Source organism: Antedon bifida, chromosome 9 (assembly GCF_963402885.1).
Source record: "Antedon bifida chromosome 9, ecAntBifi1.1, whole genome shotgun sequence".
NCBI classification, from domain to species: Eukaryota; Metazoa; Echinodermata; class Crinoidea; order Comatulida; family Antedonidae; genus Antedon; species Antedon bifida.
This window is the reverse complement of record NC_136234.1, coordinates 19714529-19741021: the sequence shown is the minus strand read 5'-3', so window position 1 is coordinate 19741021 and position 26493 is coordinate 19714529. Positions and strand designations below refer to the sequence as shown.

The following is a 26493-nucleotide window of genomic DNA, read 5'->3' as shown; positions in this document are numbered from 1 at the left end:
TGAAAATTGAAAGGCGTTCCGTAGAGAAGTAGAGAATGCTCCATCGTCAGAATGACACTCTGAATATACCTCACATTTACGTTCGTTATGTGAAATGAGTCTAGCGCCCTCTAATTTGTCAACTTCTTTCTACTTTTTTTACTGTTTTCAAATTTTAATTCACAAATATAATAAGGTTGAGAATGTCAACTGAAAGTTTCAGTTATTATGGAACAACTGTCTTCTGAAGTAACATAACATTTGTAAGAGAATATGAATGATGAATCATAGCCAGTTCTAACAAGATAATTGCACGGTGAGGTTATGTGAGAGATTAAAATAGAGAGCTGAGTCGAACCCACAATTTGCGGCCGCTACACATTTTATTCCACTTATACGACTATAAAAAGATGAATTTCATGCTTTTTCAAACAAAACACACCGCCGATGGTTTCAAATCTAACTTCATGTCAGAAGCCTGTGAAAAACACAGAAACTCATACGGCAAAGCTCTCTGTCATACACTATCAATTTTATGTGAAAAGAAATGTAATGTGCCCATCCATATGGACACGATGATATCATATATCAGTACCATATTTGGGCATATCACTACCATATTTGGGTACATCACACTTTTTTTTTGTCAAAATAGTCTAGTTTGATAGTTTTAGGCAGAGCTAGTCTTTGCTCCAGAACCATCTTTTGGTAGTACGTCTGAACTTTTTCCAAAACTTTTGAAAATATTGATTCCAAACTTGGATACAATATTCCAAAAGTATATTATTTTACCAAAGTAGGCCTAAATAATTTGCAAAAAATATAAATTTTATCAACAATTTTAAAAGAGCTCAATATTCCAATTCCCCAACTTTTACAAAAATAGAGGGCGGAAGATATAATATAAATGTACGGTCACACTCCAGTGATTTTGTTGGAAAAAAAAATCAAGGAAGTAGACGAATAAAAACTCCGAGCGAGCGAGACAGCTGAGAATAAATCATCCATAACAAATTAACAAGCCCAACAATAACAGAGAACAGTAGTCTAAAAAGTCTAATTATGGGGTCTAACGCTTCCACACTGTTACGAGATGAAGAAATCCAAGAAATCGAAGAACAGACTGGCTGTAAGTACCATACACTCATTAATTAGAAGACGAATTCCTAATAAATCTTACTTAGGTCTAGCCTAGCTAGACTAGCCTTGCGAAAAGTAAGTAGTAGCCTAAGTAGGCTAGTAGTTAGGAGGCAACGTAGGCCGCCAGCAGAAGGTCGTACGTATATCTCTAGTAAGGCCTAGCCTCTAGTAGGTCTTATGGCTTGTCCTCTAGACCTAGACTAGGCATATATTATTATTTACTTCCACATTATTAAGTACCAGCTGATGTTGTTATGACTAAATTATTCTGTAATTTTTTTTCTACCCGCTTCTGCAGAAGAAAATCTCCCTAAACTTTTTTTTTGATTTTCATATTATTAATTAATAAATATTAATATCACTGGTAAAACTAAACAAATTTTGAATTTGTTGACTTTCAGTGAGTGTTTCTTCTTTCTATTATTAATTTCTGAGTATGTTCTACTTCTAAATTGATAATGCTTCTGTTTTGTAAATGTCAGTTGTCGGTATAGAAACCAACTTAGTAGCGATCTAGCTCATACTTCCTCAATTGAACTACCTCTCTGAATAACTTGATTGTTATCTACAGGAAGCAATACAAACAACAATGAATAGTGACGAGTCATACTGAGATTGTAAACTAACCACTAGGAAAAGGATATACAGATATGTGTAATGTGTGATATAGAAGCTTAACTTAAAGATGTACAGTATTGTTCCCCAAAACATGAAAAATAAAGATAATTTTTTAAAAAGATGTGTAATATGTGTGGTATAGTAAGTTTTAACGTGAAGATGTATTGTTCCGCAAAACATGAAAAATAAAGATAATTAAGAAAAGGATGTGTAATATGTGTGATATAGAAGCTTAATTAATAAAGATGTATTGTTCCCCAAAACATGAAAAATAAAGATAAATAAGAAAAGGATGTGTAATATGTGTGATATAGAAGCTTAAACTTAAAGATGTATTGTTCCCCAAAACATAAAAAATAAAGATAATTTAGAAAATGATGTGTAATATGCAGGGAGGTAAAAAAATAAGTATATAAATAAATATAAAATAAATATTGTTATACCTCCCTGATATATGTGTGCGGTATAGGCCTAGTAAGTTTTAACGTGAAGATCTGTATTGTCCCAAAACATTAAAAATAAAGATAATTATGAAAAAGATGTGTAACATTTGTGGTATACTGTAGTAAGCTTATTGTATTGTCTCCAAAAACATGAAAAAAAGGCAGGACTTGGTATTTCTAGTGAAAACGGCCCTGGGCTAGTCAACTTGTAGTTAATTCAGAGGCAACGTAGCCATTTAAATGTGTAGGGCATTTAAATGGGGACGAATTGACCTGGGAAAGTAGTGCCCACAATTTGGAATCAATGAACCAGCAAGTAGGCTAGTAAAACTTACGATTAACTAGCCTGGTAGCCAGGTCTGTGTAACTACAATTCATTAAGTGGCACATTATAAAGTACAGTAAAACAATTAAATTTACTGTATTATTGTTTTATTACAGTTTCTCACAAACAGATTCTACGCTTGTACAGTCGGTTTACTAGTTTAGACAAAACTAGTAGTGGAAGACTTGGGTATGTATTGTATTGTCATACAACGCTTTTTAAAAACTGTTTTATTGCATTAAATTTGTTTAATTATTACCGTATAAATTGGAATAAACGGGTTGGGGCGTTTATTGATCCGGAGTGTTTTAGGGGTGGCGTTTATTTGGGGGAGGCGTTTATTTTTTGGGTGTAATATGGTAATAATCAAATAAATACCCCCTAGATATGAAAAAATACAACACAATTAAAAAATTGATAAAATACAGTAAAAATTGTATCCAAACTATAAATGGTTTTATTTCTTCCAAATACAAGACGATCAGATCTTCTAAGGATCCCAGAACTGGCAGTGAATCCGTTGGGTGACCGCATCATACAATCCTTCTTTGCTGACAGTCCAGATGGCAATATCGACTTTAAGAAATTCATGAAAACGTTGGCAATATTTAGACCAATCAGAAAGAGTGATGGACCAGGTGCTGTTAATAGTGTTGAAAACAAACTGAAATGTAAGTTATAACTCGATCGGAGCAATTTTGAAATTATACCTTGACCTTTGACATTGCATGATCCTCAATATCAGATTAATATGCACTCTATCATCAGGATTACTTTACCCAAGTTTCAGTCAATCGGTGCAATTTGAGAATTTTGTGATTTAACCTTTAACCTCACAAACTCGTTCTTTATTATACCGAGCTGCACCCACCCACCAAGTTTGTAGATTGTGCGACCCCTAGTCTCTGAATAAAGCCGGACAGACACGCAGAGATTTGGTGAATTATAGTAAGATTCCTCTATGGAATGGAAATCACTTACTTAAAATTCATAGAGGCATTATATGGCAACTAGAGAGTCTCTCTTCAACTCCAATACTTTTTCAAGATACAGTGACCATTTTAAAGAGTTGTTCACTGTTACCTAGTTGAATGCCCTCTAGCCTTCAGCTTATACTATCTCTATGCTTAATATTGAAATAATATCTTTACATTTAATAGTTGCATTCAAGATGTACGATCTTGACGGCGATGATAAAATCAGCAAAGATGAACTGCTTGTTGTCTTGGAGATGATGGTTGGCAACAACATCACGGACGATCAACTTGGATTAATTGCCGATCGAACCATCAAAGAGTCGGACCAGGATAATGTGGGACATATCACATTTGAAAACTTTTCAAAGGTTTGTTATTTTGAATTTAATACTGTGCGAATTTCTTCCAGTATAGTACAAATATGCATGTTTGAGAGTTAAAAGAACATGGGCTTAGGCTTTTTTAGAAGGCAGGCTTGGCAAATCTTCTATCTGCCTTCCTTCTTAACAATACAAACAAATTGTGATAGGAAATGATCTATAGATTAATTACGACTACCATATTTATTCTATTTAGTTAACAAGATAAGGATTCACATTCTATTATATGTATTAGCTACAATATTGTACTTATATTTCTATACTTTGTTTTTAGATTTTACTTAATCAAATAACAAATTTCTTTTGTTACAGGCCCTTGAAAGAAATGATCCCGGACAGATGATGAGTATAAGGTTCTTGAACTAAGTGAAAGTGAATGGTTTAAGCTGTGTCTACACTATCAAACTTTGTTACAAACAAATGTGATGTGCCCATATATACATGATAATGTCATCACTACCATATTTAAGCATATCACTACCATATTTGGGCACACTTTTTTTGTCATCTAGTTGGACAGTGTAGACAGGGCTTAAAGAACGCTATTATAACAACATTGCTTGGTTAAGTGTTCAGGCATTTGTGTAGCAAATTCTGATGTACAAGAATGTGGGAAGAAGTTAATGTTTAGGAAGTATTCAATAGAAATTTATTGTAAATTATATTGTATGTATATTTTTTAAACAAATAGGATAAAATTGATTATGCTGTACTAAATGTTTAAAATTCTTCTCGATTGACTTGGTTAGTCACAGATTTATGAATTTTAAATATGAAAATAAAAGATTACCTTGTATATGCGGCTTATGTTAATACTTCATTAGACTGGTTAATCCCACAATGCAACATGGTAATTTGACTGTCGCAATACGTGAACTGAGGATTCATCGACGACAAAAATATTTTTACATAGAAATACATTTAAATATTTTTATATAAATACAACTTGTGTGAATAATTATGTATACAGATAATATATTATATAACTAATATAATTTGAGATTATATTTATTTTGCTAAATGGGATTTAGTTAATATTAAAAAGATACTGTAGTTTGTTTTATTTTGTGCTACACATACAAATTTAATAATTTTCAAAGATTATAAAATGTGTGGGGGCTGAACAATTGGTCGATGAAACTAGTTCATCACATGACTACATAGCCATTGAGTCTTAGTCATTCTGCACACACTCATTATCTGAGCATGCATAGAATGACTTTTGCACTCGAAAGCTTGCATAGTTTGTGGGTGAAAGTTCATATTTGTTTCACTAATTCAGGGTATTTTTTTACTTACCAATGAAAGGGAAATGAGTTTCATGCCCATTTTTTTGTCCATATGTTACGGTAGATCAACTCATATCATTCCATTTTGAATGCAAGTTAATTGACTTCTTTATCAAAGAAATAAATACTTTTTTTAATTAGAAACATTGGTGACAATAGAAAATAATAAATTGCATGCATGGTTGACCGTGACTGTAAATTTGTAACTTAACTAAATGCCAATGTTTGAAATTATAGTTTTAGAGTATACTGTACTATTTTTTAAATAATAATCTAACTTATCTGTAGTCTGTCGTTGATAAAAAAAAAAAGATATGGTATGTTAGTTTATCTTTATTATTTTACTACTGTACACAAATAAGTTTATGAATAAATATTTTACTTGTACACATTTATTTTAAATTGTTATTTTGTACACAAATACAATACAGAGTTACTGTATGCATTGTAAGGTTCAGCTGTTATCAGAACACTTTTATTTTTAAGACTATGTTCACACCAGGTGAAAATGGATACTGTATAACACGGTGCAAATGTAACTTGAAGCTACATTCGCACTGGGCCAACATTTGGTCCGGTAGCTGTTGGAAACTCCAGGCTATGTTTCATTATCCAATCACATACATACGTTTTGTACGGAACAAGTGTGAATGGTGCTATTAAAAATTACACACATTTTTCATCTGGTATCTAGGCTCAGTGTAAATCTAGCTTTAAAATGCTTTAAGTACTAAGGCTTTGTTCACACTTAGTCGTAAGCCCACCATAAATAATACAATGGAACGGTCGCTTGTGATTTGTCAACTCACTTGCATAAGGTTTATCGCAAATAGCTTGATTTCGCAAGGAACATCATTGCACAATGTATGATGGGACTCCCAAACCCTTCCCATCATGCCTAGAACATGCTATTTACGATAAACCTCATTGCACCAATGTTGTTGCATCCAAGTGTAAACCAAGTTTAAATCTCGACCCAATATCAAACAGTATTCTCAAACACAATATATTCAACTCGCAGAGTAACTTTTTTAGGCTGAATAATATACAGCGGCTTTGCTTTGTCCTAGTACGTACATTGTGCTTATAAACTGAATAGCAATCATGCATATAGTACATGCATCTCAAGGTCCTATAACAGATTTATTTACCCACACATTTCAATGGTTGAAGTAGTAAATTAACGCGCATTCTGTTCTCTTTCCAAATTCTTTTAATAGCGACCATTTTTTCTGGCACAAGCAGAGATTACAGTAGAAACCCTCCCTGGGACACCTCAATTCAGAGACACCTCTATTAAAGGGACACTTTCACATGAAAATAATGAAGGGAAATATATATGTTCACTACGGCCAACCCCTATTAAGGGGACAAGACACTTTTTCAGGTACCAAAGGTGTTCCCTTAATAAGGCTTTAACTGTAAATAAATATTATATGATTATAGTAGAACCCCTATTAAGGGGACACCTTTCGGACCCAATAAAGTGTCTTCCTATTAGGGATGTTCCCTAGTTTTAAAACATTATCTGATTTGTTTCACGGGAAAGTTTCCCCTGAACAGGGGTGTCCCAAAGCAGGGACTGTATTAACATGTGTGAAGGAATAATTATAATAAATAAAAATTAAATAAATAGTAATGCCAGATGCATTCAAAAGTAAATAATATTTATAAATAATAATCTTTTTCTTAATCGTCTTTACTCGAGCGATATTGCCTTTTAGATTTCTTTTTCTTAGGCTTAAATTCTAATCTATCTTCAGATTCATTATCAGTGTTTTGTTTTTCATTATCTACTTGAGAGTGAATATTTGATTGATTTTCAGATTGAGTTGCAGTCCAGCTGCAAGATGGTTGATCGTTATCAGACTGTGAGGGCATCTTTTTTGTAGTACTTTTATTCTTTTCGTTATCATCTGCCAACAAGTCAACTAATTTGAATTCAGTGTTTGTTTTTGATTCAATACATTCTGCATTTTGACTATTCGATGAATTCTCGTTACTTAAACCAGTGATTCTTTTCCGTAAAGATCGTATGAAACTCTGATGTGAAGTTAGTGTGTTTTGTGGCGGTAATAAATGCGACTTGCGCAATTCATCTTCTTCATCGCTTGAAGCATTATCAGAACTACCGATTACTATTTTTACGGACGAAGTCTTTGACGATTTTTTATGCATCTTACTCTTAAGTGCCTTCTTACAGGCTAGCCTTTGACGAAGACTAACTATTTTGTTATCCGATTGCTCATTGGTCAATTTCATTTTTTTATTTTTACGTGCAAGTTCACGCTGTTTCGCGCAGTAGCGTTCGTAAAGCAACCTTCCTTCTTCGTCCGTGTCAGTCATTTCACTGCTACTGGAAGACTCTTCGGCAGCTCTTTTATTTATGGAACCAGATGGTTTTAAAGAGTCGTTATTGCTGGCGGTTTCATCAGAAGTATAATCAGGATTATATCCAACAGAGGGCGCCTGATAACTATCAAGCTGTAGAATGATTGTTGTGTCCGTCGTGTCAGAGTCCGATTGATTCACAAGATGATCGAGCAACTCGGTGTCCACTGACACCAAATGGTCTGAATTTATATCGCTGTCAGATGCGTCGCTAAAGCCACCATCCACTTCTCGCTGGACTAAGGAATCAAAGAATGCAATCATTCGCGGGTCCTCTTCCATTGACTGGTTACTGAAGTCGTACGATAACGCAGAGCTGCTGCTCATCATTAGGTTTAGGTATTCGCCGCGATTGTACATTGGTCGATCCACTTCCCACAAATCTTGGTCGCCTTTTAAGCTACCACGACTTTCAGGCAAAGCAAATGGGCTCCATATCTAAAATTTGAATACAGCAAGAATATCATTTTTTTTTTATATTTTAAAATATAAAATGTACCAAAACATGTATCCATACACTATAGGCTGCCATTTGTTGATTGTCTATTTATTGAGGGTCATACATAATGCCATTGCTTTCTTGCAGTGGCGTAGGCTGGTTGCTGTCTGGGGGTTGGGTGGGGTGCAAAAATTGTAAACTAAGCCCCTATTATAAAAAAACTATAAATAGACTCACCTTTATAACTTTCTCAACTCCTGAACTAGCTATCATGTGATTGTATCTATTGAAGCAAACTTGATTTACGATTGACCTATGACCTTGTAGTACCATGTGTGCTTCACCAATCCCTCCTGCTGTGAAAAAAAATTTAGAGAAAGCTTTAAATGATTTCGACAGTGTTCTCCTGAGGCCCTCAAATGTCACAATGGTACTATGACCTCTACTGTGACCTCTACTTTGACCCTTTCATGTGATGATTTTTGGAATCACAGAGCATGCATGGGGAAATGTTAGTGAGCTTTGCGATTTGAGACGACTGAAACTGGACCTAGAAACCACCACAACTGTATCAAGGAATAGAGCGAGTGATGTCTCAACTTCCCTGGCATACGCACAATGAATTTACATGAAAGAATTTGTTTCTATGTTGCCGGTTATTGCAAATACCACAAATACCTTCAATAGGGCCTTCTGGTACTTTCCAAATATAAAGGTTGAAGTCATCTGAGCCTGATACAACATACTGCAAAACAAAAATCAGAACTAGATTTATCTGACCCGTGCAAACAAAATGTGCATGTGTGTTAAAATATGACCTAAAGTAGTGTTGAATTGGTCTATTAACATTTACTGAATGTCATATAGGATATACAGTGGCAATACGGGACCCACATATATTCAAATGTTAAACTACGATGATAGTACCAGAATGAAAGATGAAGGAAACATTTGAAAAAGGTAATTGTCTGAGCAAAAACATAATTAAAATTGGAAAGAAAATGGAACTTTGGGAATAGCACTGTTATGGTAGATGTGAACATACGTGTTTGGTGGTAAGATTGAAAAACAAACATGTTTGTCTAGAGTAGAGAGAATCTATTCATCCCCTCCCCTTTAATACCCTTTCCTCTAACTCCCCTCTCCCTCTAACTCCCCATTCCCTCTAACTCCCCATTCCCTCTAACTCCCCTCCCCCTCTAACTTCCCTCCCTCTCTAACTCCCCTCCCCTATAACTCCCCTCCCCTCCCCTCCCCCTCTATCACCCTTCCCCTTCTCTCATCTTACCTGGTGTTTATCCCCAGCAAAACAGCCAGTCTTCATTGTACATGAATTGTAGTAACCTGAGTGGTCAAATTGATATGTCGGGACAGGGCTATGTATATCGTAAAGGACAGGTGGTAGTCGTCTTCTTAGGCCAAAGATTCGTCGGCCAAGCTGGTCAAAGCAAACACTCATGGCACTTTGGGGTATTCCTCCGTACCTTAGCAGGCAACTAAAAGATGAAAGAATCATTATATTTTGTTAATTACAGTTATGGTAGTATTCTCTCAATAAACTTTATCAAACAGTGTGCTCAAAATTATAAACAAACTTGACCTTTGACCCAAAAAAAAAAGTCAAAATAGTACACTTACCTTCTTGGTTTGCGAACATCCCATAATGCTAGTCCTTCTTTGCAATTAGCAGTTGCTAAAAACCTGGATTCTATTGGATGGTAGACCACACCATGAAATGAAGTTGCATAATTGGCCAAAACAAACGGCTCTAGAAGAAGAAATAAACAGTTAGAAATGGTGATTACAGTACACACATCTAACAATTTGGAGCTATATTTATAGTTATTTTATTGACATCAATGTTCAATGAATCTCTAGTAACCAAGAAAAAGTACTTCATGGACTATACTATTTGTGAAGAGGGGTGTTCATTGAAAATGTCTACTTTTTGCGTTATATCTCACTCATTAAGGAGAAAGGGCTCTTGTCAGTTTATCCAGGTAAGCTAGGCACGAAATAGACTGTGAAACTAGTTAGCTAGTTAGAATTGAGTTAGTTACCATGGTGACTCGGTTCCCGAATGTCCCACAATAGCACTCTACCGTCATCACCGGCGCTGGCAAATACGTTATCATTACTTGGATCAACAACAACGCCAAAGACAGCATCTTCATGAAGAAAAACATCTATGGTTTCTCCACTGAAAAAGCAAAATATAATCGTTAATTAGTTACAGTACAGTATATTCTTATTATCTGATTGGTTAATTTGATATCATGTGCCATTCAATATTAGTTCTATAAATGGTAATATTTAATGGTACTGTCAAATGTTCAGCTTTTTTGTACAGACTTTGCACAATTCGAGGCTGGTGAATGCTGGGCGTTCAAAAACCAACATGTAGTGTGTGCTGTCTATAAGTCCAGGCCGAATCTAAGCGCTGCCTTTCTGAATGGCTAAAAAGGATAAATTTTGATTGTTTACATTGGCCTAAAATTTCGCAATTCTGCGTCCTGCGTTTGACCCAGGCTACACAATTTTGAATCAACTCCATGCAGAGTAAAAGAAGTATACAAAGGTAATCATATGGTTAGATGACCTCACCCATTTTTGCTCAAGCGAAATCAAATCACTGTCTGCATTCCAATGCTGCTACGATGTTCATGATACTTTGTACTACATATTTTGGTAGTCAGGTTAACTTTAGTGTGCTTAGAGCCGAGTCATTATGATTACTTAATAATCAATACCCAGGGGCGGATCCAGGATATATTAAACAGGGGAGCACTAACATATAATATTAATAGTCTTTGAAAATGTAGATTCATTAATACCAGTAGTAGTCATTAACCAATTTAATAATTACAGGTAATTTCATTTTAGCTGTTAAAAGGGGAAGAGCATTTGACCCTTATCGCTCCTTACCCTCTAACACTTACCATCCCCTAGCGCACCCCACCCCACCCCTTAGTGCTGATCCACTTGAGCTCCCCACCACCTAGCACTCCCCATCCCTAGAATTCCCTACCCCCTAGCACTTCTCACCCCTACCATTCCCTACCCCTCTAGTGCTCCCCATTCCCTAGTGACTACCGTCCCCTAGCGTTTCCCACCCCTAGCACTCCCCAGGATCTGTCCCTAATATCTGCTTACGTTTTTATGTCATGAACAAGGACCTGCGCATCATTACCACCAGAGAAAATATGTTTATTTTGATTGTCAAAAGCCAGTGAAAATATGTTGGAATGATGCTCTCCCCTTAGCGTGACATATTTTTGTTTTGTAACGTTTTTGTTCTTTGAATTAGTAGATGGATCGCTGCTGGACAGGGCATCCTGCATGTTCCAGAGTACAATACGTCTATCATCTCCACCTATGAAACATAAAAACCGATTCATAAATCAATTCATATCACAGTCAAAAATATGAAATAATAATTATACTGTATTGTGTGATTAAATAAAAATAAAAGGCGATTCTATTTTTATCCAGGGATCAATTTTAGTTAATTGTGTGCATAAAATAATAAACTTAATGAAATTGAAAATAGACAAATAATCAATACCTTTTAATAATTAATAATATATTAAAACAGATAAAAACCAAAAACATGTTTATTTTTATATTATAAATTAAAAGATAATAAAAATAACAAAATAGATACAAATATAGTATAGTACGGTTATTACACATCAATTATACTTATAATATCAAGCAAATAAAGATAGAAATAACTACTAGTACTAGGCCCATGGGCTCTTTCTAGTCTTACCGGATGCAAGAAAATTCCCCCCATTGTTGCTAAATTCTATTGCGTTGATGCAGCCGAAATGGCCCGTCAGGTTTTTTCTGTACAGGCCTTCACTGTCTGCAAATCGTCGGCTTAGAAAACGGTTGGTAAATTGTGAATTATCTGTTATTTGTCGATGTTTATAATATTTAAAATAAGACATGGGTTTTCCATGTGCCCATTGCCTTTGAGCCATCTTAAAATATGAACCTTAAAGTTATTTTGACGCAATTTTACTAAGGTTTCTTCTCTAGAAAAACTCTCACACCACCACCAACTCAACAATAACAATAACAATCATGCGCCCTCATGCGTTTGGTAGGTTTCATGTTTTTGCATTATAATCTATGGCGCGCTGCAGTCGTATAATAGTGTACATTTTTGTGATTTGCTACACTACAATATTTAAAATAAAGAAAAGCCGTTTGTATCTATATCACGTACTCATTTAATGGAAGCATTACAGACTAATCATTAACACATTATTTTCATTTCATTATTTGCTTGTTGGCAATGTACAATCAGTAAACGAAAACACAAATCAGCCTAATGACTTCCAACCTCACAACAAATTAAAAGCAAATAATGTTGTTCCAGGAACAACTTGATGGCTGAGTAAATTATAGATATGAAAATCAAATCAACAACATTCCGAACTCAGACATTTGTAACTAGGGAGCCTGTATGCAAAACGTATTCCTTTTTATTAAAGGTACATAAGTGGCCTATTTTATTTGCAGCATGAAATACTTCATACGATCTAGTCATTGCCAATCCTTTTTCCATCCTTGGATTGGTTTCGTTACCACTTTTATGGACGAGAAGTGTTGTTACTCGTCTCGACAACCAATTGGTAACCTCTTTATCTCTCAACAGAATAGAAGACTATTACCGATAAACCGACTTTTACCATCTTTACATTTAGGTTAGTTTTATTTAGGTTTAAAAAAAACGTAATTATATACCATAGTCAACGTCATCATTTGAATTTATAAGTTCCTTTCTAACGATGTTAGGACTTCCAATATTATAATCTTCGCTCGAATCTAATTTAAATTTAAATTCTTTATTGCTGTCATAACATTTCGAATGTTTGCTTTTCGATTTCTTCTTTTTCTTTTTCCCAACACTGTCTGGACTCCTGGCCTGGTTAGTTCGCTTAGAGATATGTTTTCTACCATTAGATTTAACCTGAATACCAGATACTAAAAAGGAATTAGAACCCGAAATGGTTTCGGGTAGTTTCGGAATATTTGAGACGTGATTGTTGATGGTCTCGTTCTTATTGGAGTCACTGCCATTGCTTCGAGTCTCAAAACCACTATCATAGCTTCTTTGGATGTCTGGGAGGTGGAGGAAGTCAATGGGAGGAGCGATGTCTACGGATTTCGAGATGCCATACTCTTTAAACGTCTCCAATGATGGCAGCCTTAAAATATCACTTGTGTCTTTAGATTCTCTTGGATGTCTATGCGTTTGATGTTTGTCATGATGTCGCGTTTGATGTTTGTGATGACGCGTTGTCGTCCTATTGTCTGTTTTAATTGGCGGTAATATATCTTTATATTTGTTATGTCTGCGTTTGTCTGTCTCGTAAAGACTAACTTCTGCTGAATCTTCAAGAGATTTTCCATTTATCAAATATAACGTTGAAGCCATTTTTTCCGGATCTTTGTAAATAAAAGGAGAGACTTTTCCAGTTGGTTTATTACGAGTACTGATTTGATGATCTGGTGACGTCGACGGAGAAAGCAATGGAGTCTGGTGACCATTAGCAAGAACGCGTTGGTCAGACATCCTTTTTTCTGTAATGTTGTCTGCTGATCTGTTTGCATTGACCGGTTCTACACCAGGTCCATCGCTATTCAATCTGTCGTTGTGCTGCTGTTTTAAACCATGCGATTCTGAAATGAGATGAATATTTTTTTTTATTCGTCAATCCTTAGTTTATAGGTACAGCCATTTTCAGGCACAAATTGGATGAGAGACTGGTTTGGTCGAAAAGCAATTATATAGGCTACTATAGAATTCATTACCGGAGGATGTAGTATCTTCAAGATCATCAACTAATAATTTAAAGTCAGGTCTCGAACAGGCATGGTCCAACCACCCTCTAACATTTGCGCCGTATTCGAGCTTTGATGTTATTTTCAAAAGGGGCTTATAGGCATAGCCTAGCCTCGACTCCGGATCCAGCAAATGCTGAGCTCCGGAAACGAGTAAACAAGTAAGTAGACCTTACAACACCACATGTGATATAAATAAGATGCTGTATTACCAAATATTCCTGATACTTCTGAAATATATAGGCCTACTAGGTGGGGATACAGCACTAGGAATCGGGTGATAGGTGATGTGGCCTACTACTTTTATCATTTATAGTATTACAGGTTATACCCTTAGAAAAGAGTTATCGCATACATACATATAGAACAATATTTATCTTGGCAGTGCTATACGCAAACCACACGGAACAGATCCAGGATGTAAGGATTTTGAGATCGAACAATACAAACTAGTCCTAACGCTCTGTCTACACTATTAAACAAGTTTGCCAAAAAAAGTGTGTTGTGCCTAAATAATGGTAGTGATATGCCCTAACATAGTAGGACAGTTTGATTTTGTAGACTATAAGCTATATTTTTATGGACCCCTTACAATCTGCCTGACAATTGATACTTACAAATTACAACACTTTATGATGTCACCGTGTTTATACGTCTTTGTCAGCTTCAACTAAAATGACCACTTGACAGTAGCAGTTTGAGCCCGGTGTTAAAATAGGACTTACTTATTTCATACGGTGACAAAGTTTCATTTGCACAGAAGTCATTTATCAACCTGTTTTAAACTGTTCTTTGTTATGTAAACAATTTAGGATTGTAATGATCCTGAACGGTCATTAAGTGTCATCAGGCCAATAGATTACAATCTTACCTGATTGCTGACCTGACGGTTGCTGTCTGCTACTTATGGTAGACGATACAACTGTTAAAGCATCCTCCAGTGTTCTGGTTTCACCAAAATACTCCTCTTTGTAAAACTCCATTATTGGAATGTCGCGATTTAGTGTAATGTCTACAGCACTGAATTTCTGCTGTAAATAGTAAATACACTTTTCCACTCATATACCGGATTCTCTACGATCCAAATGACGTGCGATGTCCAACGTGAAGTGGCTATTTGGCCAGCAGCAGTGTAAGTAAACTTTGTACCAAGTTTACTCACTGGAGATAACTTGTTACCTCAAACAGTTTACCGAAAAGGAGCTAAAAATATTGAAATATCACAGATTTACATAAGCTCGTCCTTATCGACAATACATAATTCAGTAACCGGGTTCTGTGCATTCTTTTTAATAGTGAATATAACAACATCGGGTGACACAATGCAAATTGGCACTCCGTTATCAATATACATTGATAATGACCTGTTAACATATAAATATCAGTTAAACAATTCCGAATTTCTTCATCACTATGTACCGTCAGTTTTTTCTTGTCTACAATAAATAAGTTGTACATCATTAGGCCTATAGTATTAAGGTTGCAACACCAACAGAAAAGATACGGTCGTGATCGATATTTTCATGAAATAGCTTAATAATAGCCAATGCAAAATAACAGTTTCTTTAAACGTCATATTTTCGATAGATAATGTTAATTTCACAAATCAAGTCTTAGCCTGTTGTTCTATTTGGTGCACAGGGAATAGTGGACTTTGGTCCAGAAATAGTTTGTATCTCGACAAATTATATAATTATATTGTATATAAAAGGCTTCTTTCTAAAGCTGTCTACACTATCAAACTAGTTTGACAAAAAAAGTGTGACGTGCTAAACAATGGTAGTGGTATTCCCAAATATGGTAGTGATATGACATCATCATGTCCATATATGGGCACATCGCATAAAGTTTGATATAGTAGAGTTAGACTGCGTTTGCCACCGTGTCTGTCAACTTATTTATAAAGATTGGTTACCAGGACGTAACGCAATTGAATTAGGACGTAAGCGCAACGCAAGCTTGACCATGATGACAATTAGCGATAGTCTGAATACAGTGCCGCTTGTGCACGATGGTCAAATTGCTTGCGTCGCGTTACTATACGTCCTAAGTGTGAACCAAACTTGATAAAAGTCGGCGTGTACAAAGAAAAACAAATACATTAAGGGATCAACGGGCATTTGCGATTGGATAGAATTGGGTCTAATTGCATTATAATACTAATTGAATACTGATACCAAGGCAATCTAACAACGGGACACATGACTCTCATTGCCAAGATAGGAATTCGTAACAGTCGTTTGATCTTACATCTGCCTGCGGCAAATATCAACAATATACTAATTACTATATAGGCCTACATATTCTCTGCGGCGCGCTGTGTCAAGGGCGTGGAACTGATCGTGTCGCAGCCACAGATAAACCCTTTGATCTCCAGAGAACGCATTTCCTAATCTGAAACGTTGATGCACACTATCAATAAAAATATTATGAACAAATAGGCCTAATATATGATTGATAAATACATGTGATAAACAAGATATTTGAGGCCACCCATGCTTCACTGGTTTTCCAAGGTAGTAGGGTGTAGGCCTACTTTAAATTGCCTGAGTGAGAGCATGGATTCTATTCCAATTTCCATAATCCATGGTGAGAGGTAAAATAAATCATTTGCAGCAGCTGGGGGAGGTATGGGAGGATAGCAATGGATCGTGCTCCCATGACTCTTTTTATATCTATGACAGATAATAATGTTAGCGCGACTCCTTAAAAAAAGTTCTGGGTCCACCCTCTGTGCAGATACAGCAGAAAAAGTGACAATCACAACAAAGTGTTTAGTAATGGAGGGTTTTCTTTTATCTAGAGGTCCCAAAGGCTTAGTACAGGAATCGTTTTAATCAGGAATCACTATTAATATGGTATCAATATGATTTATATCAGCGGCAAATCATTGTGTTTATGGTAGGCCTACTTTACTCATGTCAGCTTGTGCTTTGCACCCATTATATTAAATAATAAAATCAGACACAATAAAAAATCCATTTACGATGAAATGCGCGCTCTCCAACCAACAGAAAAGAGTTTTTATTATACTGCGGCAACCAATCAAAATGAAGAGAATATTTTATGGTTGAATAAATTTGGTGTAAAGTTACAATCCTCAGCCCTCCTGATGTGTTGAATTGAAAGCTAAAGAACAGAAGACACCAAGCAGCACAGAAGCAGACAATCGGAAGCCAAAAAGCAATCATGAAACGTCTAATTTTATATCTGTCATTTGTGGGTAAGTGATCACAAATATAAACTATCGATAGATTGGCATATTATTGTAATCTAGAAACTTTCTCAATGTTAGAATCAAGCTGGAAAACATTTTTAGGGGATAATAAAGTAACTTTAGGTTGACCTCCAAACCTTGAAACCTGCTTAACAAACAGTGGAATGTGATCCTCGTAAACTATTGCTGGTGCTTCTGTCTGTTTTCTATTTTACTGTCCCGTGATATGATTGATAGGCCTCTTTTTATCAGATTATGAACTGGACAAGTTTATTTACGTTGGCGGTTCAATTTTAATTGTTCTCACTGTTTAGAAATAACAAATATTACCATATGGCTCTATAATTTTGAATCATAACATTTAAAAAGCTAATTTTAAAAGTTTTGACATTTTTACGGAAGCCATCATCTTGCAGAGATGACAAGCTGTCGTGACCAGCCGAGCGTAACCAACAAAAATAACATAGCGGTTTCAGGGGATTTCAGGACACAATGTAATGTTAATTTAAAAATCATACCTCCTGAACAGAGGTTCGTATGAGGAAAACAATTACTTTAAAAAGGTCTTTACAAATTTTCCTACATAACTGTATTATTGGAAAAATTAGAATTGTTTTTCACCGCTTAAAATCCATCAAAATAAAACACCACAGTGTATAAGCATAGGTTGAGATGATTTTGTGGCTAGGGTACAGTATATGTTATGTTAATTTGTTTTTATATAATATTAATATGAGTATTTTGATTTGATTTTTTTTAGTTGCATGTCAGGGGTCATCAAGAAAACTATGGATTCCAAATTTGAACTATGACAACGTGGAAAACTGGGACAAAATGAGACTTCCGTGTCCAAACGACAGAATCATAATCGCTGAACCTGTAAATATTAAATATTTTTTTTACAGAATCTTAAGGCAATCTGTCCTGCCACCAATGTATTCATATGGACAATTCATGAAGGAAATGAATAAGTAAATCTTATTTATTTTCTCCATGGTATCGGTATTCATAAATTCTTTAAAATCTTCTTAAGTAGTAGTTCATTCTTGTCTTTAAAAGCTAAAAGAAAATAACAAATAAAAGTTTTTAGGTATGGTATTCATTAATATAACAATGCAGGTGTAAAGTACAAATTAATTGTTATTGTCTAATGGATGAATACATTATTTCTTGAAGGAAAACAATTGACAAATTAACCTTTTGTTAGGATTTTAACAACTTTTTATTGTGTTTTTTTATTTGCAGTATTAAGCCTAGATTGTAGGATACACTACATATAAAACAGAGCAATTAAAAAAAAAATATGGTAGAGAACCTCTCCTTTGAGATACCACTATTAAAGGGGAGATTTTGTTGAATCCCGCAGGTCTCTACTTAATATTTCATTTTTATTCAAAAAACATCTGGGACTTTTAAACAGTCAATGAAGTTCACAGCTCCCAAGCCAGAAGATCCAGCTTAATTTACGACTGGCAGTACAACAAGTTAAAATTCATAAAGTAAAAAAAAAAAAAACCCGAAAACATATTTTCACTTATAACACAATATATAAAACAGTTAAATTCAACCAAAAAACCTATTTTTTTGCTTTAAATTACACTTTTTCAGGTAAATTATTTTTTTTATACAATTTTTGGTTAAAGTGGCGTATTCAACAACAAAATTATTTTTTCAAGTGGACAATATATCTTTAAGGAAAAAGTACAGGCAAAGGGTTGAACAAAATGATTCTACTGTAATTTATTTACAGCAGAAATGATATATCAGTATTAGAATAATTTTATCAGGTTATTTAACAGATAAATCATTTTATGATGGTTATAATTTTGAGGGTATGACTTGTTGAAGAGATGATATCCAATACTAAACAAATATGTAATAAAAAGTATGATAGTAAAGATTAAGCCAATGTAAAGTTTGACTTTGTTTACATTTGCTGTAAATAAACATCGTAACCAGCAGTTATCAAATTGAGTGGTACGGCAGAGGTACCGCAAACCCATAGTTATAAAACTAGCACTCGCCAGCCATAGTTTAAAACTTTCTTTCAAGTATATAAAAATATAATGAAATGCTGTGGTAGCCCCGTTTTTTTTTTATTTGCATCCAGCATTTTGTGCATATTTATAACCAGTTCCCCCACAAAATTAGCTTTTAAGGTACTCGCCGGCAATAATTTAAAACTTTTTTTATATAAAATGATGATGAAATGCTGTGGTAGATCTGTTTTTTTTTATGTGCATCAAGCATTTTGTGCTTATAAACAGTTCCCCCCACCACCTCTTTACCTTTCAATGAAATGTTCAGCATGGCTCTAGTAGATTATCTGGCTCTAGTAGATTATCTGGATCTAGTAGATTATCTGGATCTTCTTTTAGAGCATTAGAAATGATCGCTAAAATTATTTTTAAAAAACCACCCTTACCCATACACAAAGAATTTTTTATCAACTAGAGAATTAGATCACCAAAATTAAACAATTAACATAATACATAAAATTTAAGATAATTCTGTATAAAAATGTTCTAATATTTTGTGTATTTTATAGTAATGTAATAATAATAATTTAGGTATTTGTATAGCGCCAGTATCAACTAAACCGAAGTAAAAATCAAAGGCAAATGTATATATGAATTTTGATATCTTGTCAAAAAATGATTGAATAAAGTATATCTATGTCTATTGTTCTACAACTCTACTATTATACTATAGAAATGTAATAAAAACCATTTTTCTTTTCCTAGACCGGGACAGCATATTTTCAAACCAATGCCACTCTTAAGGAAATGATTTTACCAATGAATTCTGATATTGTTTTTGCCGAAAACGTTCAGCTTAATTTTGCTAGCGACCCAACAGTAGATTTGGAATGTGCAGGAGAAGGTAGGCCTATGCTTATTTTTTTCAAAAACTTGTTCATTGTTTATTACAGTAATATTGAGGTTCTCTCGGGGAAAAATGCCAGGGTAGCATAACCAAATGCTATACAATAACATAACAGCTTTGCTTGTATCCTAAAGCTATGTCTACATTATCAAACTAGTTTGACAAAAAAGTGTGATGTGCTCAAATAAGGTAGTGATGCTTAAATATGGTAGTGATATGACATCATCATGTCCATGGTATATCACATTTTGTCACATAAGAATTTCCAACTGGCACAAACAGGCTACTGACTGGAACCATTAAAAAAAAACTTCATTATTATTTTAGTTTTTTTTTTCATTGTAAAGTTTGTCATATGATATAAGTTTAAATTATTGCAATACCAGACAAGTCAATATATATTTAATTCTTGAAAATCCTGTTATAATCCTATAGAAATTAAATACTATACCATATTGTACTTAATCTAAGTGTGTACAGTATATTGCCCACGATCTAGCTTAAAAAATACTGTATTTACAGTATCCAGTAGCCTATAACAAATCTACCATATCTACAGGTGGCTAAGTCTATCCTACATTATGACATATGCTTTATACATTTATACAGTATGTAATTCCACTGGTTGATATTATTAATTGAAAACATGTTATTTATATGTTTGGTTGTAGAAGTATTATTTACCAATATTATTTGTAAACCTAATTGTTAAACATTATTATATTTTATAATTTAAATCGTAATTTAAACTGATATGTATTTTTTTAAATAGAATTTTATTTAAAACTTTTTATAAAATATCTGCAATTTTGTAATATGTATTTGTACAGTATGCAGAATAAAATAATGTATTGTACAGTAAAAAATTTAATTTAACTAAAAATGTGAAAAATAAAATAATAGTATTTGTTATAGTATAATACAATTCAATGCATAAATGTTTCTGTGCTATTTTTAAAAACAATTACATAGAATATACTACTTTATTGTACATCTTTTTTGTTATTTTCATCTTTTCTAATTTATTTCAGATATTACTTTCATCCGGAATGACACGAAAAAATGGTTCAATCCTACAAATTGGAAAGATGAAGATTTGGTTGTAAATGTTGAGACGGAGCTTGTTCCGTGCACTCATGACCAGGTGGCGTTCTCACCCAAAAGCGTGTTTCACGCTGAACTTGACCAGAGCGTGTCTATCGCAACTATGAAAATTGGATATGAGGTATCAACATTTTGAATTTTTTTTAGTAGAAGCCTTTCTTTGGGTCACACCAAATGTTTATTTTGCTGTGTACTAGAACAGTAGGCCTATAGCCGGAATTGTGTTGTCATGGTCAAATTCAGGATGCACAGAACAGTGATGTAGCCACGAGAAATAAAGTGGTGCGGTTTGTGCAAGAAATCTCTAACAATCTCTAAGCCACTGGGTTGTCAAAGGCCTCTGTCAAAAAGTGGTCAGGTTAAAATTTTACCAACCGTATTGGTGGCTACGGCCCCACAGAATTGAGGAATTGTTTAGGCCTGTGTAAACAACTTTTTTCGTGAGTTTTCAGTAGAAACGGGCCATATTTTGTATATACAAAATCCTTTATGCATTCTTTTTATGTTAAGACATTTCCTCAGGAAGAATGTTATTATGCAGTAGTTTTTATTTTTTTATTTATTTTTAAAATATGTATCTTTGTCAGAAGGCGTTATGTTATGTTTGAGGGACCCCTCATGATGTAAATTCCCTTTTGGGAATTTAGGGGACTATCCCTGGTACCATACAAAACAATTGGGCTTTTTGTTTCAGTTTTTATCTGTTTTTGTTCTTGTATGGTATCAAAATAAATCAAATTAAATTAAGAGTGTGACTTTTTATATATTTTATACTATATTTATTAACGTTCCATCTAATTATTTAATAGACATACACAACGAGTAGCCTTAGTAATTTCTTGGAGACCAACGCCGGGTTAACACAGTTTCAGCGTTACAATGGAGCGACAATTGAGTTGACTCAGGAGACGGAATGCGCAGATATTACAGGGTGTGTTTGCGGTAATGATAAGACTGCCCTCAAACAGAAGATTTGTAACCTCTATACGTGTCCTAACATTGCGTGTCAACGATCTTTACTTGCGAAAGGAGGCTGTTGTAATATGTGTGGTAAGTTGGTAAACTTTGGTTGGTTTTAACTTCATATAGCTTTAAGCAAAATGTTTTTAATAGTTGGTTTCCCCTTTTTGGAGCTTTCCAACTTTTTTAAACTATAATTTTTTTCAAAATGATATTCAGTGAAGTAAATAAAAAAAAAAGAATCAAGAATTATCCAGAATTAAACAAAAGTTAACAATTTAAATATTACACCTGTACTCAATGAGCACAGTCTTACAAACCCTGCCATTTATAAACAACTTTGATGTATTGCCTTATTTGGCAATGAGTAGGTTTAAGTCACTAAATTATTATTACTATCATAATTACACTAATTGTCTATTATTAATTACAGGAGCAATATTAAGCATGGATTATGATTTATTTAAATTTAATATGAAGGTATTTGAGCAAGATATGTACGACGCGTATTCATCCGTGGAATTCATGGGAACTAGAGTACGTATGGTTACTATTATTTAAAACATAATTGGCAATCATACTCAGTTCACTGGAAACTGACAGAATTCAGATTAGGTTGTCTGAAACCCATGGTAGCCACATTGTTGCATCTACTATGATCCGCACGTCCTAAAATTGATATGATTTTTATTGCATTTTTCTACACAAACTACTACTACAAACTTTATGTGACAAAAAAATGTGATGTGCCCATATATGGACATGATGATGTCATATGACTACTACAGTATATTTGGGTATATCACCACCATATTTGGGCACATCACAATTTGTTTGTCAAACTAGTTTGATAGCTGTGTAGACAGAGTTTTAGAAAGAAATATGAGCAAACTGAGAGATGATCCCCTGTTTTTTAAAATATTGTTCAGTTGTTTTTTGTGCAAATGTACACTGGACCAATAGCTTTACATCCCGTCTGAAGGACGAGGCAATAAAAGTAAAGTATCTTGCACATGGATACAAGAAATGTGGAAACCCTGGATATCTTTTATCAATACACGATATCATTCTGAAAAATACATATATATATTTTTGTATTTATTTGTATAGGATAGAAAAAAGAGAGAAACAGACGCTGAAGTATACTTGTACATATCAAAAGTAACTGGCAATAAGATTCAAATGGTGTTAACTGATAATGTCCCTGGCACAAATAATGGACAAGCTGCCTCTGATAGAGCTGCGGAAATTAATGATGCTCTCTCACAAAGTAGGTTGCATGTAAAGAGGGTTGTGCGAGGGGAAGACGGTCAACTCGATCCTAAAAAGACTTGCGACCAGTGGTCATGTTCACCATTCACACTTAGGCTAAGGAAAACACCTTTAAAATAAAGAAAACCTGATCTAAGTGAATAGATTTGGGACCGAGTTGAGGTGTGGTCCAAATATAGGTGTTGGAATAGAAGTTTATTTTGTGGCAGTGGGGGTGGTGGGTGTATGGTGTCATAGTGTTGTGTTTCCCAATTATATGCAGATGTTGTCTTCTCTTGTCAAAATGGTTTTGACTACTTTTTCGCTCAGTATCTAATATTTCGTCTTGTTTTTCAGACAATAGGTATGGCGTGCTAAACGTATCTCTGTCAATGACGTCAGATGGGAAGGACTACAGCAAACAAGAAAGTAAGATGGTCTATGTATTTGTACATAATGTTAAGTTTTTAAAAGCATATAGGTTTATTGCAATGGACATGGTAAATGTTTTATATGCTACAGTGTTCAGGGATAAAAATTTTTGCCAAAAGAGAGAAATACAGCTAAAATTCAGTAAAATTTATTTGCTTAATATTGTTAGCTTTTTTTAATCAATTGTAATTATACAATAATTATGTCTACAGTAATATTTAATAATTCTGGAAATTTTATATGATTTATTTTTAGATCTGGGTGCTGGAGCTGTTACCGGTATCGTGATTGCAGTCCTCATTGTTTTGGTTGTTACGATTGTGCTTAGTTATTTGTTTGTCAAAACAAGGTACTGTACTACATTGTAATACAAATATTTTGTTAGTTTAAAGTTGGTTTATATGACTGGTTTAATCTAGATATATGACTGGTTTAATCTAGATATATGACTGGTTTAATCTAGATATATGACTGGTTTAATCTAGATATATGACTGGTTTAATCTAGATATATGACTGGTTTAATCTAGATATATGACTGGTTTAATCTAGATATATGACTGGTTTAATCTAGATATATGACTGGTTTAATCTAGATATATGACTGGTTTAATCTAGATATATGACTGGTTAATTCACACAACTTTAAAGTTTTTTATATATTTTATATTTTGTTTAATACAGACCTTTTAGCAGAACTTGGTTTCAGAAAGATGACCCATTGGATGCAAACATCGAGATGGCACCAGGGATTGCAGTCGTTGATTTCATGAGGGATCCAGGCCGTCCGACGCAAGGCTTTGACAACCCTATGTATGACAGTCCAACAAAGGTAAGGCCTAGGAATACTTGTAAGATAGGTTCTTAATGGTAATAAGCACATAAATGTTATCATTTTATATTTTGCTGTTAACACACTGCCGCTCGGCAAAAGTATGGCCATGTGTTCGGATACTACTGTACCTCCTGTGTTAAGTTCATCATAAGTAGTAATCTTCTATATATATTTACAATAGACTCACTGCAAAAATGCATTGTCATAACCATACTTAAAAATCAGATCTTTGATTAGAATCTGTTTGTAAATAGAAAATTACTTATAATACAGTACATTCATTTAAAATCAATTGTATTTATTTTAAAGGAAAATTTCTACATGGACCCATCGCGACCTTTTCCAACACTTAGCGACGACACATCGTTCTCAAGTTTATCACCAACTGAAGAGCGACGTCAGGATATGTTAGCCTTCTCAAACCCATTACCGGACGATATGCCAGACAAGATGTTGAAGAAGACTGCTCCGGCTGAAGAAGATGGCGTCAAAGCTTTTACCAATCCTCTTCCAGCTGATCTGGATGATTCGGAACCTGCCACAATTGACCATGACGGGAGAGGATTCGCGAACCCCCTTCACATAAGTGATGTCACGTTTGGCGTCGATAACGAGGCCGATGCCTAAGTCGCATTAGGATTTATTAGGTTATTGACCATTAGGTATTGACCATTAGGAAATGACCAATGTTTTAACTAGTTTGTTTTTATCAATTAGTCAAGTATGCACGCCTTGAAAATAGTAATACTTATATTAATATAAACATAATAATATAATAAAACATTTTAGAATAGGTAGATATAACCTCATATACCTTGACTGTTTTCATCAATATTTTAAATGTAGACAGACCATGTTTTAGATGATGCATGGACAATGGAGGGAACAGTCTAGTGTGCCTTGAAAAATGATAGTACTTTTAAACGACGTTAAGTTTGTTGTGGATAATATTATGCGGGTTACTCTAGAATTATTAGTCTATGAAAGTGACCAATAATAAACAACCTATTTTTTACCTAGTTTTTAAATATAAACAGTCACTGTATTTTAAAATTTAATAATCCTTGATTATCATAAATTTTTAATCAATTTTTAAAATTAATTTAAAAAAATGTTAATGAACTATTTCAAAATTGTTATGTTTTTATGTAGTAATTAGTCTTTTATATTGAAATCCATTTCAATAATTATTTCTAAAAAGCATATTTTTACTCTGTAACTTGATATTATTTTCAAATGCAGTGAAGTAAAGAATTATATGTAATGTAACAATTATATGTAATGTTACAATCATATTAATTCCATCAATTTAAACAAATACCTGTACATAAATTGTTTGTATTGATAAAATGATTGTATTGTGGTGTATATCAATTGAGAAACAAAATATTTTATTGATAACATTTATCAACAATTTTATAATTCTCACTTTAAGTAAAAAGTATTTTAATGTTTTCAGATTTTTTACATAATAATATTTTTACCTCATACTGCCTGTTAAAACCTTGATAAATATGAAATTGTGGGACTGTTGCGGAATAAAACGGTACACAAATGGGAGAATATATTTCATTACCAATGTCCTTATTTTTGTCTGATCCTAACTGATGTCATGTACAAACTGTAATACTGTGAGTTAAATAAAAATATATTTTCATATGGTGTAACTTTACCTGTTCATTGTAACCTATTATAAAATTATTAATTACATATTTCTAATAATGGTGGTAGGTATAATTAATGAAATCAGATATATATTTTCCTATTAATGTGTTCTATCTCTGCATGTTTTATGTGTTTGCAATTTAGAAATTATATTTCTACAATAAATATAATATATTCATAAATTTGATGTGTATTGTGTATTTTATTGGTTGAATGATCAATAACAATAACTCTCTTTTTCAACTAATATAAATATTTAGCTTGTGCAAAATTGTGTAGTGTGATCTTTAAAATTAACTTTTAATTT

The 26493-nt window shown here is 33.9% G+C and overlaps 4 protein-coding genes across 5 annotated transcripts; 2 read left to right on the top strand and 2 right to left on the bottom strand.

The window, feature by feature from the left end:
* Nucleotides 1-951: 951 nt before the first annotated feature.
* Nucleotides 952-5542, top strand: LOC144851556 (calcineurin B homologous protein 1-like). Its single transcript, XM_078709080.1, has 5 exons — nt 952-1108; nt 2622-2694; nt 2983-3176; nt 3666-3850; nt 4175-5542. The coding sequence occupies exons 1-5, from the start codon at nt 1042-1044 to the stop codon at nt 4226-4228; spliced, it is 573 nt and encodes a 190-aa protein (XP_078565206.1). The 5' UTR covers nt 952-1041; the 3' UTR covers nt 4229-5542.
* LOC144851543 (DDB1- and CUL4-associated factor 5-like) lies at nt 5537-12051 on the bottom strand. 2 transcript variants are annotated; one of them, XM_078709060.1, is made up of 9 exons: nt 11754-12051; nt 11135-11354; nt 10042-10181; nt 9620-9749; nt 9270-9477; nt 8660-8726; nt 8219-8337; nt 6735-7980; nt 5537-6361 (listed from the first exon to the last, which is right to left on the bottom strand). In XM_078709060.1, exons 1-8 carry the CDS (start codon nt 11965-11967, stop codon nt 6841-6843), a joined length of 2238 nt encoding a protein of 745 aa, XP_078565186.1. In that variant the 5' UTR covers nt 11968-12051; the 3' UTR covers nt 5537-6361; nt 6735-6840. The 2 variants fall into 2 exon arrangements, with proteins under 2 accessions (XP_078565186.1, XP_078565187.1); XM_078709061.1 differs by having other exon boundaries at nt 8219-8334.
* A 158-nt stretch (nt 12052-12209) lies between these two features.
* Nucleotides 12210-14862, bottom strand: LOC144852364 (uncharacterized). Its single transcript, XM_078710150.1, has 2 exons — nt 14709-14862; nt 12210-13675 (listed from the first exon to the last, which is right to left on the bottom strand). The coding sequence occupies exons 1-2, from the start codon at nt 14818-14820 to the stop codon at nt 12729-12731; spliced, it is 1059 nt and encodes a 352-aa protein (XP_078566276.1). The 5' UTR covers nt 14821-14862; the 3' UTR covers nt 12210-12728.
* Nucleotides 14863-16936: 2074 nt separating this feature from the next.
* Nucleotides 16937-26368, top strand: LOC144851721 (protein amnionless-like). The gene is made up of 11 exons (XM_078709315.1): nt 16937-17060; nt 17815-17933; nt 19799-19937; nt 20972-21165; nt 21854-22094; nt 22438-22541; nt 23115-23274; nt 23613-23684; nt 23943-24036; nt 24371-24518; nt 24831-26368. The coding sequence occupies exons 1-11, from the start codon at nt 17027-17029 to the stop codon at nt 25146-25148; spliced, it is 1623 nt and encodes a 540-aa protein (XP_078565441.1). The 5' UTR covers nt 16937-17026; the 3' UTR covers nt 25149-26368.
* The last annotated feature ends 125 nt before the right edge of the window (nt 26369-26493 follow it).

Excerpts from the sequence above, each read along its gene's own strand:
- LOC144851556 (XM_078709080.1), top strand. The coding sequence starts at position 1,042 with ATGGGGTCTAACGCTTCCACACTGTTACGAGATGAAGAAATCCAAGAA. Across the intron at positions 1,109-2,621 it reads AATCGAAGAACAGACTGGCT|TTTCTCACAAACAGATTCTA; the intron begins GTAAGTACCATA and ends GTTTTATTACAG. Across the intron at positions 2,695-2,982 it reads ACTAGTAGTGGAAGACTTGG|ACGATCAGATCTTCTAAGGA; the intron begins GTATGTATTGTA and ends TCCAAATACAAG.
- LOC144851543 (XM_078709060.1), bottom strand. The coding sequence starts at position 11,967 with ATGGCTCAAAGGCAATGGGCACATGGAAAACCCATGTCTTATTTTAAA. Across the intron at positions 8,727-9,269 it reads TTGCTGGGGATAAACACCAG|TATGTTGTATCAGGCTCAGA; the intron begins GTAAGATGAGAG and ends TTTGTTTTGCAG. Across the intron at positions 8,338-8,659 it reads ACCAGAAGGCCCTATTGAAG|CAGGAGGGATTGGTGAAGCA; the intron begins GTATTTGTGGTA and ends TTTTTTTCACAG.
- LOC144852364 (XM_078710150.1), bottom strand. The coding sequence starts at position 14,820 with ATGGAGTTTTACAAAGAGGAGTATTTTGGTGAAACCAGAACACTGGAG. Across the intron at positions 13,676-14,708 it reads ACCGTCAGGTCAGCAATCAG|AATCGCATGGTTTAAAACAG; the intron begins GTAAGATTGTAA and ends ATCTCATTTCAG.
- LOC144851721 (XM_078709315.1), top strand. The coding sequence starts at position 17,027 with ATGAAACGTCTAATTTTATATCTGTCATTTGTGG. Across the intron at positions 19,938-20,971 it reads TTTGGAATGTGCAGGAGAAG|ATATTACTTTCATCCGGAAT; the intron begins GTAGGCCTATGC and ends AATTTATTTCAG. Across the intron at positions 22,542-23,114 it reads TGGAATTCATGGGAACTAGA|GATAGAAAAAAGAGAGAAAC; the intron begins GTACGTATGGTT and ends TTATTTGTATAG.